General features: G+C 36.9%; 1 protein-coding gene across 1 annotated transcript in view; it reads right to left on the reverse strand.

Annotated features, from left to right (window-relative positions):
• Window positions 1-21439, reverse strand: part of KCNH1 (potassium voltage-gated channel subfamily H member 1) — a 220384-nt gene that overhangs the window by 163003 nt on the left and 35942 nt on the right. Inside the window, exons 4-6 of the mRNA XM_087717743.1 lie at window positions 17349-17477; window positions 11326-11444; window positions 5729-6121 (exon numbers count right to left, since the gene is read on the reverse strand). Of these exons, the coding sequence (XP_087573869.1) occupies window positions 5729-6121; window positions 11326-11444; window positions 17349-17477 (641 nt within the window). The remainder of the gene's footprint in view (window positions 1-5728; window positions 6122-11325; window positions 11445-17348; window positions 17478-21439) is intronic.

Genomic DNA, 21439 nt, shown 5'->3' on the forward strand with positions numbered 1-21439 from the left:
TCTTCCACATCCCCAAACTCACTCCTGAACAGCTGTGGCTCTTTAGCTCTTCAGATACACATTATGTAGCGACAGCAATTGTGTTTTGTTTTCCCAGGTTTACATTTTTTTGTTGAAGCTTCCATAGGGATGCATCCTATGGGAAGAATTAGACATTTCATTTTTCCCCTCTAGTAGAGGACTTAAGAACACAAACATGTTTCTGACTTGGCCTGAGGACATCTAGCATTGATCTAGCCATTTTACATTCTCATTCAGCTTGTTCTAAAACTTCTGTTATCAGTGGGAGAGGTGCAATGAACTCTGTTTATCAAGGTTTGATGCTTCCCAGGTGACTCAGGGTTTTTGTTAGTTTTCTGCTGCATCTAGTTTTAGGATATGCATCATCATCAGTGATGGGTTTCCTTTTTTTTTTTTTTTACTACTGTTCGCTCTTGCACAGAACCATCCGGGCTGATGGGCAGAGCCTCCTGCCACTGCCACTATCAGTTCCCCTGATCTGGGCTGAACGAGGAGCAACCCACCTCTGATCATCATCACAGGCCATACAGTATCTTTCTAAGGTAAAAGGTAACAGTTCCCCTCACACAAGTGTGCTAGTCATTCCCAACTCTAGGGGACAGTGCTCATCTCCATTTCAAAGCTGAAGACCCAGTGCTGTCCGAAGACATTTCTGTGGTCATGTGGCTGGCATGACTAAACACCAAAGACACATAGAACGCTGTTACCTCCCCACCAAAGGGGTCCCTATTTTTTTACTTGCATTTTTACATGCTTTCAAACTGCTAGGTTGGCAGAAGCTGGGACAAGTAATGGGAGCTCACTCTGTTATGCAGCACTAGGGATCCGAACTGCCAAACTGCTGACCTTTCTGATCAACAAGCTCAGCGTCTTAGCCACTGAGCCACTGTATCCCTAGAGTATCTTTCTAGCACTATGCTTATATCAGTGGTGGGTTACGGCCCTACCAGTAGTGGCCTGGAGCAGCTGAGAGCATACCGGTATGGTGGCTCATGTGGCCCACCTGCCCACCCGCACTCTGTAGCTGTATTTATGCCAAAAGGAACCCTCCATATGCGTGCACAGCATGTGGTGCCTGCGTGAGGCCCAAAAAGCAGCTGGTTGTCACAGGGCAGTAGATTGTGCATGTGTGTGCAGTGCACATCAGGTTCGTGCACAGCGCACATCTGGAATGTGCACGAACAGTGTACCAGTAGCGACAGTAAGAGCAACCTATCGCTGGCTTATATGTTTGATGCCATGGTTTTAATATTCTTACTTGGGCACTACCTGAGTACTATATAGGCAACTTCCTGTATTCTTTAAAAGCTTTCTACATGAAAGGAAAAAAATCCAGGATAGTCTTTATCAATCTCAATAAGACAAGTACAGGAGAAGTTATTTTTTAAAATGTAGCATCTCTTCCAATCTACCTGTATAGTGCTCAGGTATTTGTACTAGAGATATTCCAAATTGTAATTAATATTGATACATTTTTTCTATATTTTCAAAACTCTTAAGTTATCTGAATAAGCGAATGTCAACTATCCTTAGTTACATTGTATGACTTTCACTGTATTGATATAATGCAAAGTATCAAAATTTATAACATAGTAAAAAGGATATTTAAAAGAATAATTTTTTTAAAAAAAAAAATCTGTCCTGGAGCTCTCCAGAAATTGTTGAAGGTGTAGGAGGCCTGGAATGAGTGAAAGTTGCAGAATATTTTCAATTTCACTCATTGTGCCTAAAATATATTTTTAATTATATATCCAACATGTGCCAACCAATTTATAGCTTTTTCGCTATAGTGCAAATACTAAAATAATTCAAAGTTCAATTTAACATTGAAAGGAAACAAGAAAAAAATCTGCTCGCATCAAAATATTTTATATAATAATGGTTTGGTGTTTATATTTAATATTAAAATAGCTATTGTATACCTATATATAGGTTTCTGCCATTCTCCTCTTTGTAAACCTGCTGATTTGCGATATTTGTGGATAACTGATTATATCTATCATGCTGTGTGATGTATTGTGTGTTCCCAATCCATTGTCGTCAGAATTCTGGTATTCTGCAACATTTATTCTCACTACTGTAAGCATATTTCTCACTAAATTATTATGTTTCTTATTGGCTTTCTTCTAAGGTTATACCTGGTAGGAAATGTTATGTTTTCTTTTGGAATATAAATCCCAAATGTTTCTGCATTGTAAAAATATCTGTATTTATCTTTCCAGGATTTTTGCAGGGTTCACCACACGTAATAAGACATTATTTCTGTTTCATGACATGGCCAACATTTATTATATTATGATTTGTCTATCTTAAATGCCATTGATGGAATTATATATCATCTATAAAACATTTTGCACCAATTTTGGGTATTACTTGTATGAATCTTATAGATTTAGTCCATTATTCTTCCCATTGCTGTATTGTAAGTGTTAAACTTTTGCATCGATTTGATTGTGATTTGTTCTGCCCGGTGTATGTTTACATATGCCATTGGTGCTACAGGTTTTGTATTAGCATTTCAAATTCTGTTTTTGTTTATATGTTTTTCATTCCTTCTTAAGATCTGATATTATGCTAATAGCAGTGACTATTTGTAAATATGTACATCAGCCATGACATATTTGAGTCTTTTCTAAGTAATGCTTTGTTTCTAGCCTATTTGTGGAATCTGCGTGAATCATATTTGTATACATGTAATTACATTGTTTTTGGCATTAATTATCTCTAATATAAAAAGCATTAGTCAGGTCATATTTTTACAGGAAAGAACAAGGGAAGCTTCCTTTCCTATTCTGTTAGTTGAAACTCTTTCAGTAAAAAGAGCCATATAACTGGTTTCTTTCTATTATATGCAGTAATTATATGCAATCCCAGGCATTTGGTCAAAATGTAAAGTTATAAAAACAATTTGAAATTTGCTATTCATTATATATATATGGTTCCCAGTGGTGGGTTTCAAATTTTTTTAGAACCTCTTCTGTAGGTGTGGCCTGCTTTGTGGGAGTGGCTTGCTGGCCATGTGATTGGGTGGGCATGGCCAACTTGTAAAATGTGGTGAAACTCACTTAACAACGCTCTTGCTTAGCAACCAAAATGTTGGCTCAGAAACTCTGGCATTTGAAGCTCGCAAGTCTTAAGGCTGTCAGGTTACAAGACCCTTGGATCCCTAACCCTTTAAAAAAAGCCAGGGGTGTTCAAAGTTGACAGCTTTAAGACTTGTGGACTTCAACTCCCAGAATATCTCCTCCAGTCATGTTGGCTCAGGAACACTAGCAGTGAAGTGTGCAAGTCTTAAAACTGTTAAGTTACAAGACCCTTGCACCCCTAACCCTTTAGGGAAAAAAAGCCCAGGGGTGTTCAAACTTGACAGCTTTAAGACTTGTGGACTTCAAGTCCCAGAATTTCTCCCCTCGCTCTTCAGCTTGATGATGTGCGGACGGGTGGGGGGAGGGAGCTGGAACCGGTTCTAAACGGCACTGTAGATTTGTGGAACCTCTTCTATAGAAGAGGTTAAAACTGGCAGAAACCCACCCCTGATGGTTCCTATTGAACAGATTAATAACAAATGAAAAAGATGATTGCCAGGACATCAGTTGTATTTGTTTATTAGCAGCTGAGAAAAATCAGAACAGGTATTAAGGTCCTTTGGGAAAAATAGGACTTTTTTTAAAAAAAAGGGGAAGAAGGAAAAAATGACTTAAGCTGAAATCCTTTGTGCCTGCTTGCATGGAGTTGAAAGCTTTTGGCAGACAGTTCTTTCAGCTGCCACCACCCCTCCAAAGATAAGAGGGAGCCCAAATCCAAGCAGGATTTTCATCCCCTGAATCAAGTAACACTGTGGTGTGTCTCCGGGGAAGGGGGAGAAATCCTGGGAAGCCTGGCTCGGGTTGCATAGGTCTCCCTGCTCAAGGACTGAAAATCTAGTTTGGAATTTGGCAGGGACAATTTTGAGTTCATAAGCAGAGAAGCAATGCAGGGTGTGTTTCAGAAGGGTAGGAGAGCCAGTGAAAGTCACATACAGGTGTCTCTTTTCTCAGGGGCTGTTTCTATTTTCATGGGCGGGGGAGGATTTTCAGTAGTTTAGCAGAGAGATATCATTTGTTGCCTGTGCTGGGCTTCCTAGGATCTCCTCCACCCCACCTTACCTCTTGTGCTTCTGTGTTCCTTACCTGGGACTCACAAGATTGCTTAATAACGGCAGCCAGGGGTTCCAAGTTTATGATTGTTGAGCGAAGTAGTCATATGGCATCTGACTCAATGACTTCTTCACTCAACATTTGAGATTCCTGTCCCTACTGGGTTCATAAGTCATAGGCTATCTATATAATAGTGACAAATTATTTTACAAAATGCCCATCCAAGAAAAATTAATCACAGATCTTCAACACAAATCTATCTTGTCTATTACACTGAACAGTGTAAGCCTGATTTTGAAATAGAATTGTGCACAAATGATGAACATGCAATTGCTAAAAAGTATAAATGTTTATTGAACTTTGAAACAGAAGAACAAATGAAAGAATAGTGAAGCATGTAAGATAATGCAGGCTAAAATGTTTGGTTATAACAAAGAGATCAGACAGTGGGTAATGTAGTTAAAAGGACTGAAACACTGCAGTATGTTATAATCTTAAAGAGAACATTTATAAAATAATGTATTGTTGTATATGACACCAGAGAAAAGGTCTAGAATGTATAAAGGCATTTCAAACTTATGTGGGAAATTCAAACAACATGAAAGGTCATTTTATCCTGTTTTATCTTGCTGAACATGTAAATGTTAGATTCAAATACAAACACTGATTCAGAGGATTTTAAAGATTAATAAACAATTGAGAACAGAAGTCTTCCTTTTGGTACTGAAGCAGCAGGAAAAGTCATGGAAGTTTATTTTTGTGTGTGATAAACCACAACTAGATTATTGAATGCACAAAAGTGGAAAGACTTGGCAATAAAGGAACATGGAGGAATGGCTGGTGAAGATGATAAAACTTACTGAAATGTCCAAATTTTATTCTTTGATTAGAGAAAAGACTATTTGTGCATTTATTGCCAACTGGTAACCTCCTATGGGCTTTTGGTGTAAAACAAAAAAAAATGAATGTAAGATTTATGGGTTGATTATTAGATAGGATAGATTATAGAAGGAAGAAAGTTGTGTAACTTAAAAGATAAGTGTATAATTGTACTTTTAACTTTTAAGAAGATCAGAATTTTTTCTTTTTTAAATTTTTCTTTCTCACTTTTAGCCTTCTGTTTGATATTTTTTCTTTTTTGTTCCTTACCTTGTATTATAGTATTTTTTATCTTATTTTTAAGACTTTATTCACTCACTCACACACATACATACACACACAGGGAGAGTGAAGTTTCCTGTTTCAATCACATCTAGTAAAATTGATTATGCTCTCTTGCACCACAAACATTTCTGTATTATTTCACCTATGTATGTATAGATCTTACAACTTTATTTCAAAATACTAAAGAAAATGATTGAGCCTAAAAGTAAGTAAATTTCACAGGAAACATAGACTATATTTGAAGTTATTATAAATTAATAATTGCAATATAGGATGGTAAAAAAGCATTAAGGTAAGCATATAATGTGAACAGAGAGCAGCTGGTAAAAATCCAGAAAACTGGCCTCTTTTCATTCTGTTTTGGTTCATGGTTTAAAATAATGTGGAAACAAAATTCATTGACTCACCTCATCAACATTCTCAAATGCATTGATCACATCATATGGCAAACAGGAGAGAAGGTCAATTACAAACCAGGTCTTCAAGTAATTCATGCGGATCAGCTTTGGATCAGAGATCACCTCTCCAGCAGGCCCAACAAATGTGGTGTGAAAATTAAGCACAATGTCTACCAGAAAAATGACATCTACGATGCTATCCACTACCAGCCAGGCCACATTGTTCTGTTTGGTTTTAAAAGAGACGTTGTAAGGGACTAAAATTGCAGTGTAGAAAGTTAAAATCAGAATCACCCAGTCCCAAGTAGTCTTGAAAACACAATAATGTAAAATGATATGTGGTGGAGTCTTTGGTGCTTCTTGCTTGTATTGCGGGAGGATTTCCGAGCCCAACTGCAAGACCTAAAGAAATTGGAGGGTGGGGAGATAAATAAATAAAGAGTAAAATCATTTTTAAATTGAAACTTAAAAACAAAAACATTTTCATATTAATTTACATGGACCATCTTCCCTAAAAAGTTACTTTCCCTGTAGAGTTTGCTTGATATATCATCAGCACTGCTATTTTTAAGCCAGTTAAATGTGCTGTTCAAATATCTTTAGAGGACTGGAACATATGGGAAGCTATTTATATATTAGTTACTTACCTAATTATCTCCAACACATCTATGCCATTTAGTTGAGCAACTCCAGACAGTTTACAGCAGGAAGACGATCAAAATAAGAATGCAGGAACTTATTTCATAACTAATATCTAACCTTGATTTTATCCGTGTGTGTATAAATACATACATTAAAGTCTGTATCCTCTCATAAAACTCCTTAATCACTCTTGAGCAATGCACCTAGATCACAATACAGGAAACACCTATATGCCACAATGAGAAAAAGATACATTTTGAGGAAAAAACAGTTTGAAGGGGGAAAAGGTCTGTCAATCCTTTGAGATGGCCAGATAAGGTCCTTCATGACATGGGGTTGGGTTATCTGAAAGAATGTCTCTCCCCTTTTCATCTGCTCCATGCTATTAGGTTTAACAGAGACAGTATACTGTGTCTGCCAGAGGGGAAAAAAAAGAATTATATTAGGCAAGTCCGAGAAGATGGGCCTTCTCTGTCTCAGTACCTGCCTTGTAGTAACTTTTCTCCCTGGAAGTGAGATTAGCTCCATCCCTCATATACATTGACTTTTTCTGAACATTTCACAAGTCCCTCAAGACTTGGCTATGTTATCACGACTGCAAGAACCAGGAGAATGAGAAAAGTATGCAATGGCTCCCTTACTGTAATTAGCATTATTCTCTCTTGTTTTGTATGTGTGTGTTTATAGTTATTCTTTAATTGTGACTGTTTTTTATGTATTTATGTTTTTTAATTAAGTGCTGCACACTGCCTAGAGTCACTTTCATGTGAGATGAGAGAAAGAAGAAGGAAGGAGGGAGGGGAGGGAGGGGAGGGGGAGGAATCCCCTTTTCAAGGTTAGAACTAAGTTCTTGTACACCATATACTCTACCAGAATAACTCTCTCCCACTGTCAAGGATGGTGCCAGGCAAGTCATAAGAGAATTATACCTCCTTCCCACCCATCCACCAGGTAGACTCAGCCGTTGGCCCAGTTCTATTGATGAAAAAGTTCCAGATAGAGTCAGGATGTTCCCCATCTCCCTTGTTCATGGCAACTACACCTGAAGTATCCACTGAGGCTGGAATGACATTTCTTCTTCAACCTGGGCTCACTGTCTGTTAGTTGCATTAGGTAATGGGAATGGGGTTTGTGTGGAAATTGCATACTGACATACAACCTCAGATTTGGGGCATGAATGTTGATTGCCATTTCCCAGGACTGCTCTGATTCAGTGCAGCTGTTCCAGGGAATCAGATATTCTAAACATCCCGCCCCCCTGCATTTAAAATCCAAAACAATACCAAAAGCATTTCAAAAGAAGAAGAAGTCAATGTATATGCTGGTTATGTATTCCTGGCTTTTTGTGTATTGGGTATTGTTATATTAATTCTAGAAAAAAATCATATCATTAAACAATAACAATTAAAACTGTCCAAAATGATTAAGCATGAATAGGTATAGCAATGCAGGCAGGGTTCCTTCTTGTTCCTGGGAATGGTGGCAGCCATCTATTATATAATGTATTTTCTAATTCTATAAGTGGGCATTATTCTTACATTAGCATTCTTTTTACAAGCTGAACTATAAAGCACATCAAGTCACTTGTGGATGTATTTCATTTTCCCACAAATATGAATACGATGAATTTGAATCCAAGCAGGAATTGATTTTAATACAATCTGTAAGAAAGGCAGCTTTGCATCTGAAAGTTTCTATTAAAGGATATTGCCAGATGGTCCAATTCAGCAACATTATACACTGTTGCTGAATTGTACACTGCTTGAAATGTACACTGTTTGAAAATGATGCAGAAGTCCTTTGGACTTCACACAGCATGACTTTGCTATTCATTGAAAACACTGTTTTGTTCAGGCTTCTGCAGAGTCTTGAAAATAGATGCTGTTGCTGCTTTAAGGAGTTGAATAATAATTTGACTCTTAAAATAGCCATAACTTGCTTAAAAGTCTGAAAAAAGATGGATTGCTTTGATGGCTAGAGGAGAAGTGTGATGTTTACAAATTTGTGATGTCTGAAGCACTTCTTCCAAATCATTTACAAAGTATGTTAATGGAACCTGAGCAGGTGATAGCACCTGGCTAATTTATTTGGATTTGGAAGTTAAGCAGAATTTTTCCCACTTAGTGCTTGGATGGAAGATTAAATATAATTACTATAAGCTCTGTTACGAAAACAATGGATAGATGTGTCCATGAAGACTCAGAAATTAAGCTTGATTCAAGGGGGGAAATCTTTTTTAGAAAAAATTGCAGAGCAATTTGCAACTTTTTAAAAAATTACATATCATGTTTAAATCATTCTCTCTCCAGTTTGTATGTTACTTTTTAACAAGGTGGAAAGAAGAAACAGACACATTCAAGGCAAGGCAAAGAAAATGGTCATTAATAAAGAAAATTGGTATTACAAACAAAGATGGTAGAAGCTAGATATGTTTGGTCTTGAGCTGGACCTTAATTCAGGGTTATGGAAACAATGGGAATGAGTAACTTAAGCAGCGTGTATGATAAAACAAAAAGAGAAAGAGTTAAAAATGACTGAGTACTGAATGAATATGGATTAAATAGAAATGTGAACCAGATGGAAAGAAGTAGTTGAAGTAGTTAGATCATATAGAAAGTATGAACAAGGATCAAGTTGCAAAAAAAAAATGAAGGAAGAGTGAATAGCATAAAGGGAAAGGGAAATATTGAGAAATTGTGGATCGATGAAGTTGATGAGATTTCCCCCACCGCCCAAAAAGTAGGAAATTTGAAGACAAAGGCAAGAAATGAATCAGTGGTAAAATAAAAGATGATTTGAAGGATAGAAAAGTATGCAGAAACATACTGAATGATATAAACTAGATTACATTATAGCAATTATAAATTAAACTTATTGATATGTTCATTTCCCTAAATTTATGCCTTTGATTTATTTTGCTTACTATATCTTATTTCATTTATGTATTTTGCATGAATTTCTTTTCTCCAAAAAAGGGAATTACAAGATGGTACATACTATTATTACTGCTATTACTGTTATTAATCATATTTCTTTTGATGTCCTCTTCCCCATTGGGTTTTCTTTGCAACATGTTGATTCCTGATGAACTCTATTAGAATTTGGCTCACTGGTAATGAGTGCAATATTTAACTGGCAATTAATATGTGCAGAAACATAATCTTGACCTTTATTGTTTATAATTAACTCACCAGCTGTCCTGATTTAAATTCATATGAAGTCTTGTCAGATGCACCACCAGTTAGCACATAGTTGTCAAACAAAAAGCAAAAGGCCCCTTCAAGTGAGGTGTCACATACAAAAACAACCTACAACAGATCTTAATACTTACTGCAATCAAACTGAACAAAGGAAATAAACTTGGTTCAAAAACCGATACATATGCCCAAGTTTGCAAGTAAGTGTATTCTATGTTTATTGAAAGCTATGCTATATATCACCAATTTCAGGCAAAGAAACATTGCAGCCATGATAATGAATTTCTCCAGCTAAGTAGGCTAGTATTTTGTCTGAGTTTTTTTTCCTAGTAATAGCATGAAAGGCATAGCTGAAGCATCATAGGGAAGGGGAGGTAATGTTTCAACATCCCCAAAAAATGTTGTTATTTATAAGTTGTTCACTAAATAACACCCACATTTTGCCAAAACAGGAAACATCAATTAACATATGCCGAAAAGAGAATGCCAAGATGACATCAGGAAAGATAGCCTATATGTTCTCCCACACAAAATGGCAGTATCATGTTTCTATTAAGTGCCCAAAATACATCTCATAACACAGTTTATGCTATAACACAATGCAGTCTCAGTTCACAAGTTTAGGCAGAATGAATCCAAAATGACACGAATTAAAGCCGCAAAGGGAATAACTAGGAACAAAGAGAAAAGAATCATAACTTCAATCCCATCAGTATTGCAATTCCAGTGATCAGCAGTCTGGGCACAGAACTTCTCAGTAATAGTAGGATCTAGGAAGGATTCTACAAAGATTGGGCAGTGATTCTGCATGCAAAATATTTATAACTTGCTTCCAGTGTTGGCAAAAACCAAGCATGTAGAAAAAGATTAGCTCTGGAAGATTGTACATAAAACAGCTTTTATGAGAAGAATCAATGCAGCTTGTCTGTTTGTTTGATAATAAAAAGGGACACAATGGAATAACACTACAGCTTTATAAATGTAGTATTCTGGCCTAACAGGGAATTGTACCTACCTGTGAAATTTTGACTCAATTGTATTCTCTATCAGCTAATCCAAAGGTTAGCATATGAATTCAATGGTTGAAACAGTAGCATACACACATGGCAAAACAAAACTTAAATCTAGATTTTTCACAGTGTACTTCTTTAACTGTTATAGTGTAAATAGCATGTAGGGCACATGATCTGTTACTTTAAATTACACTCCTATAAAATGCATTGAGTAATACACCAATATGTTTGAATTACCCTATAAGAGCATCCAATTTGTATCTGAATTGTTTTTATTCATTGAATAATTTTAAGCAGTTCTTTTTTTTTTGAAGCATTTTAAAACATCAGTTTAATGAACCAGGGAGTTCCCAAACCCTAAAATCTAAAATCTAAAATCTGTGGTTATTCATTTATGATAAGAGACAACTCCCAACTCTCATCTTCAGCTCCAAACTGAAGAGGAAAAATATAAACAGCCCAGGCTTCAGCTGGAGAGAAAAAACAATTCTTTCTTAGTTACAGAGGGCTTAGTATCACTCAGAGAGCCCCAGAATTCAAACCTATCTTTCAAAGCAGCCCAGCTCCAAGGTAAAAGGGTAAAAGTGTTCATCTTGCCATAACAGGGAAGTCATGATTGGATCAGTGTTAACTCTCAGCTGGTTCCCCGACAGTAGATTACACTTCTGAGGGAAAGCTATTGGTTCCAAGAGTGTGGATGCTCTTTAAGTTATCACAACATTCAGATAGAATGGAAACATGATGCAGACTTTACCTCTGCTAGGCGGGAATGCTTGTGAACGTTCTCTCCTTTCTGCACACTGGGGGCAAGTTGCTGCAGGACTCCTCGGCTGCTTGTTAGTGCACGCGTCAAACGAGCAAACTTTCCCCAACCTAAAGAAATTACACAATAGTTACCACCACTCCAGTTGAACAGAATTTGAGCAAAAAAAAGGCTTTAATCTAAAACAATACACTGAATTAAGAAAAGTACTAACAACCAAGGCCAAATGGCTTATCACTCATCCCCTTAGGGCAATAATAAGCCATGGGAAGATTTGGAATGTGGTGATCTGGTCATAGGCATTCTCGTACAGCTACCTTTTGCATAATTAAAATGAATCATTCATTATTTGAATGCAGAAAAATTATGTAGTTTTATTTCAATTTTTCCTCCTACTGTGTAGATAATTCATTTTAACACTTAGCCTGTGAGTTACTGCATGTTTCTACTGCCACATATCTGGACATACTATATATGTGAATGTGCAGTGTTTTCAAACTGGTTACATATCTACAGATGCATAGTAAATAAGTATGAACATCATTAGAATGAAATGTTGCTGTCTGAGACAATACAGTAGTAATAACTGTTGCCGCTGACCATGGTACTGAATAGCACATGCATATTTTTTTAAAAAAAATCCTGTACTGTTCTTTTTTGCTCTCTTATATGAGTTCTATTTTCTTGTGGGTTTTTTGTTTGTTTGTTTGTTTGTTTGTTTGTTTGTTTTAGGCATTGTCATGCACTGTTTTCATTGTTGTGGGTAAATTATTTTTATATTTTATGTGTTTTATTTTACAAACCAGCTCACTTTATTTATTTATTTTGTATTGTTTTATTTTGGAGAGATAATATTTTGTTTTATTGTGTTTTGGAGAGATAAGGTTTTAAAGCAATGGAAAAGTGGAGTGAAATAAGTCTATTTTATTACTGATCTTTCATATATACACAAACCATTCGCAACCACAAAGTGGGTGTGGGTGGGGTTTTCTATTTAATTTTTAAAGGGGTCTTTTTGCTCTTTAATTTTTAGGAGGGTTGCAAATATAAGACAATATTTTATAGCAATAGCAGTAGACTTATATACCGCTTCATAGGCCTTTCAGGCCTCTCTAAGCGGTTTACAGAGAGTCAGCATATTGCCCCCAACAATCTGGGTCCTCATTTTACCCACCTCGGAAGGATGGAAGGCTGAGTCAACCCTGAGCCGGTGAGATTTGAACCGCTGACCTGCTGATCTAGCAGTAGCCTGCAGTGCTGCATTTAACCACTGCGCCACCTATTTAAAGTAAGAGCTCCCCTGTGGCAGCCTAGTATCTTTGTACTTTCATCAGACTAAGTCCTTGAAAAGCATTGCTTGGTATAGATAAGAAATACTGCAGAAGAACAAAAATAGACATTGTTATCATGGTTGTAAAACAGCAATAATGAATAGAGGGAACGCAAAAGGGAGGCCAGAATCAGAAACATTTGTAATAGAACCAGGACTGAGAATGTTCCACTTCATCCTGGAATGCAGAATTCTTATTTACATCCACTTAATTTTATTGTAATGCATCAGGAAAGAATCCTAAGGAGAGACAGAGTTGTCTGTCTTCCATAGAAAATAGACAGGGACTGATTATTCACATTAGCCAGGTAAGATGAAAATTCAATGAACTTTTGCTTTGACACGAAAAGCAGATGTCAAGAAAACACTATTTTTTGAAATGTATTTTATGGAATTGATATGATATTAAAAGCAAACAAAAATTTCAAGATGATGACATTAAAATGTGATTTGGTCCATAAGTTCATGTTATAGAGTGTATCCCAATTCCAAAGAACTAAGGAACTCAATTCTTCAAAGTATTTCAGGGTACTTTGCAGCCTGATCCTGGCCATATTTATTCTGAAGTAACTCCTGCCAAGGTTTTACAGGACTTGTCTGAAAGTAAATGTCCAGGGTAATGGACATATTTTCCTTAATTAAAAAAGGTGTTCACATCCATGTCACACAAAAGTTAATTTTGAATCTGAAGAACGTTTCAAGATCAGATTATAGCATACTTTAGGTGCAGCTCAAGGTGGCTGATGGATAAAAGATGGGTCTGAAATTATGTCGAGTAAACATGAACCCATTATGTGAATCTCAGCTACACTTGGATACCAGAATGTAGAATATTGTTTTGTGAAATTAAAAAATCTATTCACAGATTTTCTATTCATAACTCTATGTAACAGCGGTTTTCAATAATTCCTTGAAAAATTCTAATCAATAGGGAAGGATCTTGGTTCACTTAAAGAGCATGTTCCTAGTCCTCCATTCCCCTTATCTCCCCAAATGTTGACATTTTAGATGTTGATTATTTGTTTGTTTGTTTGTTTGTCTATTTATTTTTTAATTCATTCATTCATTTCTATCCTGCCACAATCCAAAAGATTCCTGGTGGCTTACGAAGAATAAATAATACAACTAAAGTATCCATTTTGGTATAGTAGTTAAGGTATCAGACTAGAAATTGGGAGATCATGAGTTGTGAACTCATCTTAGGCAGAGACAGCTGGGTGATATTGGGTGAGTCATTTTCTCTCAGCCCTACGAAGGACACAATAGCCAACCACTTCTGAAAAATCTGGGCATCAAAACTGCAGTCCAGGCATTCCCTGGGAATCAGACATGATTGAAAGGAGGGAAAAAATGTCTAAAAATCAAAGTTCTAAATAGCACAATAACCAACCTTAAACCAGAATGTTTCTTAAGTAAACATATCATTCTGCAGTGTCACTAAGGCTGAATATTTGCCCTAAGTGGCTAATTAGAAATTATATTTAGTGGTTGATCTAAGCAGACTTAACACTAAACAGCCATTCATGAACTGCCATTCAATGCAGATTGAACTTAGTCTTTTGGACAAAAATTAGTTCAGAACCCAGAACCCTATAGGAATTGACATTATAACTAGTCAACCATTCATCCAAATACTGGAATTAGTATGTGCTTAAGTTGTTAGGGTTCAGCTACTGGATCTTCAGCTCAATAATATTGCCAGCACTCAGGAAACTATGTTCATCACTCAGCCTTAAGGAAGTGGTACTATAACAATAGCAATAGCACTTAGAAGTATATATCGCTTTACAGTGCTTAACATCCCTGTCTAAGTGGTTTATAGAGTCAACATATTGCCCACAACAATCATTTTACCCACTTCATAAGGATAGAAGGCTGAGTCAACCTTAAGCCTGAGATTTGAGATTTGAACTGCCAAATTGCACGTAGCCGGCAGTCAGCAGAAGTAGCCTGCAGTACTGCACTCTAACCACTGAGCCACTGTAGCTCAGTTTTTTAATAGAGGGCAATAAACAATTTAAGCAAACCTGAAATATTCATTCTATAATGTCCTTAAGGTATTTATAGAGGATATTTTGGCATGTTTTGGTGTGGTATGATGCAGACAGCTCAACCTAAAGTGTGGGATATTGAACCAGGTATCAATAACATGGCACCTCTAATTTACCTGGTATATACAATATGGTAATCTCCATATTATTATTATTTTAAATTAATGTGTGCCAAAATTTCACAAGGTCTTGCCAAATCTTCTTAGATTTCAGTATCCTTGCTGGAAAAATCCCAATATTTTCTCATTTTTCATGGTTTTCTTTGGATATTAAAAGTAAATTTCTTCAATTTATAGTTGATTGTATTCATTAGTTTACATAATCTGCCAAGTGTTGGGAGATTAAACAACGATATGTTTACATGGATTGGTACCAGGTTTTTGTGCTTACTCTGTTAATTGAATGTATTTCACAGTTTTTAAAATGATTTCATGGGGAGCTGTCCAGAGTTGTGTGAAAGATGAGCAGCCATATAAATGTTTTAAAAGAATAAATGACATCAGGTAGCTTTTTAAAGCCAACCAATTCATCTTTTATGTAATAACAACAGAAACTATAAATAGAAACATATGATTTATTTAAATGTTTGACTTTTATTGTGTGTGGAATGGATAATGCCTTAGAACAAACAAGCAGATTATGTATGGGGAAGGCAGCCTAATTTCATCCTTTGCTTTCTCGTGCCATTTCTAAATAATAGGTTACAGTCATTTCCTGTCAAATATCATGTCTCACTTTTGGGATCTATATATGCAACAAAATAGTTTCTACTTTGACAATAGCATTCATATGTAGCATACAATGAATATGTGTATGGAAATTACAAATTTATGCTAACTGCCACTAGTAATTCCACTGAAGTGTCACAGAAAGATGTAACCCTACTGATTGCCTAAGTCAGTGATGGTGAACCTTTTTGGCACTGAGTGCCGAAAAGGGACCCCACACATGCACACGCTCATTGGGGCTGCAATTAGGAAGAGGAGATGCCCAGGGGGCATGTATATGCTGAAAAATGAACTTCTGGTTTCCGTCGCACGCATGCACACCAGCCATCTAGTCTTCTGGTTATGCACGTGTGATGATGTGCATGCTCATGCACTGAAAGACCAGCTCTTCCAGTTTCTGGCACTGCCGCACACAGGAAGGCTAGTTGATCATCATGTGCACATGCATGCCACAAACCCAGAAGAGGAACAGATGATGCCACACATGCCAGGTGACATGGCTCCGTGTGCCACTTTGGGCAGACATGCCACAGGTTCTTCATCATGGGCCTAAGCTCTACTGGTAGGGCACACCCAATCTAAGCATCAGGGCTATATATGATTCCCAAAGTGTGACAGAAGAAAACAAGATTAAATATTTGGGGATTGCCCTATTTTAGTAGTGTTTGAATGTTTGAATGTTTGAATGTTTATTAACATTTGTAGGCCGCCCTTTTCCCTGAGGGGACTCAGGGCGGCTCACATAAAATCAGGGAGGGGGAATACAAACAGTGACATAGACACATATAATAAAAGTAATAGGCAACATTCATTCATCATTCGGGAGGGGCAGCTATCCTTGTCCCCAGGCCTGACGGGCTAGCCAGTTCTTAAGGGCTGTGCGGAAGGCCTGGACGGTGGTGAGGGTACGAATCTCCACGGGGAGTTCATTCCAAAGGGTCGGGGCTACTACTGAGAAGGCCCTCCTCCTTGTAGTTGCCAGCCGGCACTGGCTGGCCGATGGAATACAGAGGAGTGTGTAATTTGACCTGGATTACTCATTGATGGGAGATTTGCGGCGGGCATAATCTTTAGAAACCATTTTTCAGAATAGAAGTGTTGCATTTACAAAATGAATTTATTAATAAAGGAGAATATTTTTTCCCAGAACAACAACTCTGTAAGATGGGTTGGGCTGAGAAAGAGTGACTGACCCAAAGTCACTCAGCTGGATTTAATGCCCTAAGGCCGGACTGGAACTCATGGTCTCTCAGTTTCTAGTCTACATAGCAAATTATCTAATTATCTCAGTTGTTTTCAGTTATCTCATAATTGATCCTCCTTACAAACAAAAACTGCAAGAAAGAAAGTAATATTATATGGGGTTTCAAGGGATGCATAGCCCAACAGAAACACAAATATAGTCACAAGGGAAATGCATTGGATTGGGATATGATCTGTTCTAGGAAATGACCAAGAAATGTAATTCTGCAATTTCCAAAACAATCTCAAGGTCCAAGACATGGAGATGTAACTTGAAAAGGATAATGCACTGTTGCCTCAGCTGATAGCTTTTAAACCTGCTGATCAAGGCTGCAGTTCCTTGATCTGCAAGAAATATCATCAGAAATGGCTTTGCCATTGGTTCCATCAATTGTTAAGATCTGAAAGAAAAGAAAGAACTATTGGAGGCCTGGTTGGCGTGGCCTTGACATGTTGTTATTATTATTATCATATATAGTACAGGCCAGGAGCAGTAGTTTTCTATGTATTTCAAAAAACGTTTCAGCCTTTAGAGTCAGTTTGCACTAGCTTCACTCAAGACTCTTAACAGAAACCAAAACATCTACGACAGAGAATTATTCCATTTTGAAATGCAAAACAAATTATATTTCATATGCAACAGACAAAATGTAAATAGCAAACCTTTGCATGAGTCATCCTCAATAGGCTGTTTGAAAGCTGTGATGTCACTGAAAGTGCAAAGAAACAAAACAACTTTGTCCTGTTCATTTCGAATTGGAGCAATTTTCACAAAGAACCAAACAGGAGTCCCTGGAGAGAAAGCACCATAGAAAAAACTGGTTAATGACATAAAAACCGAACAGCGTCTTACTAGCATTGTTTTTGCAAACAAAAGAAATAAAAGTGTTTGCAAAGAAAAACCAATGCTGCATGACGTTAGTTTTCACTACAGAAGAAATAGGCAAAGCTGGAAAGGTCATATATAAGCACATATTCAGACTACCTGTAAAACTACAATAGAAGTCATGTTCAAAGGTTGGCAGAATAATAAATGAAATTCTGCCATTTCAAGTTGTTTAGTGTGGTTTGATTTTGCATAAATTCAGCCTGCAAAGGGATTCCACAATTTTAATTTTCTTTGGCTGCCATTTCAAGTTATTTTTTTTTAAAAAAACCACCATAGTTTTATGGGCAGTTGTGCATGAGTACAGTTTTTTTTAAACATTAAGCCTATTAGGATATTTACAGAACTACATAAAGGTAAAGTGCAAGGAAAACCTCTTTGGGGGGAAAAAAGAATAATTCATGTTTTACATATCTTGTCTCCACTGGATAACATCATGGGGAAATGGGAAACTGATCCAAAACAAATTCTAAAATCACTCGCAGGATAAAAAAATTGTTTTCCTGGAAGAAATACACGTATCCCAAAGAAGCTGGATAGCCATACAACACATACCTGGAGAAAAGACTAAGGCAAACAAAGCACTGTTTTTTTGAATGGCAATAGTTTAGTCTGAAAGCCAAGGGGAGAGTGTCTGGGCATTTCTCCCCATGGAAAATGTATCTACATGGAGAAAAACATATCTTCATATAATAAAGTAACATTTTAAACAAAATAGATGAAGGTTTGACTTCTTCTTGATACATCCATATTTCCTCTTCCATTTTTCCTCAAGCTAACGATTGATCCAAAATGATTCAGGGAGCTGAGGATAAAATTTGCCATCTTTTCACTCCCAGTCTAGGACCTTAGTCATCATAACACACTGTTTCTCAGTTGTTGTTGTTGTTGTTGTTGTTGTTTAATGACATGATCCAGGAAAAGGCATATTAGTTGAGTCTCCTCTCTTTTTCAGATTAGCTTTATTTTCTGTAAACAAGAAGATATTCTAGGGCAGCGGTTCTCAACCTGTGGGTCGGGACCCCTTTGGGAGTCGAACGACCCTTTCACAGGGGTTCGCCTAAGACCATAGGAAAGCACATATTTTCAAAAAAATACAGAAAACATAAAATAATTTTATGGTTGGGGGTCACCACAACATGAAGAACTGTATTAAAGGGTCGCGGCATTAGGAAGGTTGAGACCCACTGTTCTAGGGCAACCTGAATTTGAAGGATGAGTGTGTAGGAGACACACTTAGTGGAGTCACGCTTCTAGAAAATCACTGAAATAAAAAAAGACATTACTGTTAGAGTTGCACGAAAAGAGTTGTGGTGGCGCACGGTTAGAATGCAGTATTGCAGGCTACTTCTGCTGATTGCCAACAGGCCGCAATTTAGCAGTTCGAATCTCACGGGGCTCAAAATTGACTCAGCCTTCCATCCTTCCAAAGTCAATAAAATGACGGTCCAGATTGTTGGGGGCAATACAGTGACTCTGTAAGCCACTTAGAGAGGGCTATAAAGCCCTATATAAGTAAGTGCTATTAGCATATACAAAGCTGAACTTAGCTATCCCATGAAATCATGTCAATCGTGGCTGGCATCCTGAATAGAATTGTCCCACACTACATAATTTGCTTGAAGATACTACATATAAAGATTTTTTTCATGGCACAATTCCTTTCAACAGGATCATACTCCTGCCCTTCAGATATTCAACAGAGGAATCAGAACACAAAGACATAGGCTCTTCCCACATTCTTTGATTATAAAAGTAGCCTAACATTGCAGAAGGTAGGTTTAAAATTTCAAAAATTTTCAAAGTTTGTTCGAGTCTAGAGTAGAAGATGTTCATCAAGGGAAATTACATTTCTGTCATAGCACTTTCAGCACTCCTAAAACTGATTTTCAGTCACAACCACAGACTGCAGAAATTCAGGTCATAAAAGACCATTGGTGAAATACAACTGTTAAAAAGGGTTTTGAGCCAAACAGACACACAGTGAAGGCTATGTATACTCTGTGGTAAACAAGCTTTCTTCTTAATTCTCAATAACATGTGTAAATTAGGTCACTGATTCTATACACCTGACATTGTTTTATTAGTTACAGAGCTGAGATCTGCCAGAAAAACATTGGATTGAAGATGAACTCGGGGAGCTCAAAAAAATCCTCTAGAAAGAGGCCAAGAATTATCTTTTTTCTGGCTTAGATTAAGATCCACACCCAATATAAATTTCTGGCTTGTTGATTCATAAATCTACCTCAACTTCAAGCTCTTTGACTTAAATCATATTTTGCAAGCTCTGTGATAGATCAGAAGCTCATAATGATATTTGGAGACCAGGGCAGTTCAAATAAACCAAGTTATTTCTGATTTTTGAAGAAATAACTTTGTTCTAAGCTATTTTGGAGCCAAAAACTGAAAGCTCCAAAATATTACGCATAAGCCAGGAATGCTGGGTTTAGAAGTCACACTCCAATGCCCAAACCTAGTGCATGCTGAGTATAATGGGCATTATCCATTAGTGGGAATGGCAAAACCTGCCATAGAATTCTAAGGGGAACAGTTTGAAAAATCTGCCCAAATAGATATATTAGCACTACTCTCCATCTTGTCTGATCCAAAATCCACAAAGGAAAAAAATAACATGAAAGCAATACATCTGAAAAAGAATGGGTAAGTCATGTACAAATTTAAATCAGGTTTAAACTTGGAAAATGTATGCAACAAAGCACTTAAGAGAAATTATGCTAAAAGAGATTACAAAGAATTTGCACTTAAAAAGTATATAAATTAGTTGAAGTTATGACTGGGAGAGGAGAGAAAAATGTTATGTAAAAAAAGGCCTTTGTGTATTAAAAAAAATTATAATCAAAGTTGGTAACAATGTTCTGAATGGATCTTTCTAAAAGGAAAGTATCCATCAACCTGTCTGTTAATTTCCCTATACCCAGTAGATTGAAATACTATACTATTAATATGGATAATAAAACAGAATACATTTATACTAATCTATGCTTCTCAGCCCTGGGGTGTTAGAGGCTTAGTTACTGAGACACCATAATCTAGACAGCCCGGGCTGCTAAAAATGAAATTGGTAAAAGTGTATAATATTTCTCTTAATTATATTGGTACAGTAAAGCACAATACTGAATGCTGTTAACATAAGAGATAGAAATGCCTTTTGAAACTCTTAAGCACTGTTGAAATTGAACATTGTTAACTGCATCAGATCATGCCAGACTACTCTTATTGCGTTCTTTGACAAAGTGACAAAATTAGTGGACAAGAGGAATGCTGTCGATATAGTTTACTTGGACTTCAGTAAGGCATTTGATAAGGTACACCATAACCTACTACTAAATAAAGTAGAAGAATGTGGGTTAGACAGCATCACCACCAGATGGATTTGTAACTGGCTGACCAACAGCACTCAACATGTAGTCCTCAATGGAACTGCATCTACATGGAGGGAAGTATACATTGGAGTACCCCAAGGATCTGCTTTAGGCCCAGTACTCTTCAACATCTTCATCAATGATTTGGATGAGGGAATAAAGCGGGAGCTCATCAAATTTGCAGTTGACACCAAGCTGGCAGGAATAGCCAACACTCCAGAAGACAGGCTTAAGATACAGAAGGATCTTGACAAACTTGAACATTGGGCACTATCTAACAAAATGAAATTCAATGGTGAAAAGAATAAGGTTCTACATTTAGGCAAGAAAAACAAAATGCACAGATACAGTATAGGTGGTACCTTGCTCAATAGTAGTATCTGTGAGAGGGATCTTGGAGTCCTAGTGGGCAACCATTTAAATATGAGCCAGCAGTGTGCAGCAACTGCCAAAAAAGCCAACACAGTTCTAGGCTACATAAACAG

Source organism: Thamnophis sirtalis, unplaced genomic scaffold, assembly GCF_051295495.1.
Source record: "Thamnophis sirtalis isolate CommonGarterSnake01/CBP01778 unplaced genomic scaffold, rThaSir2_p1.2 scaffold_6, whole genome shotgun sequence".
NCBI lineage: Eukaryota > Metazoa > Chordata > Lepidosauria > Squamata > Natricidae > Thamnophis > Thamnophis sirtalis.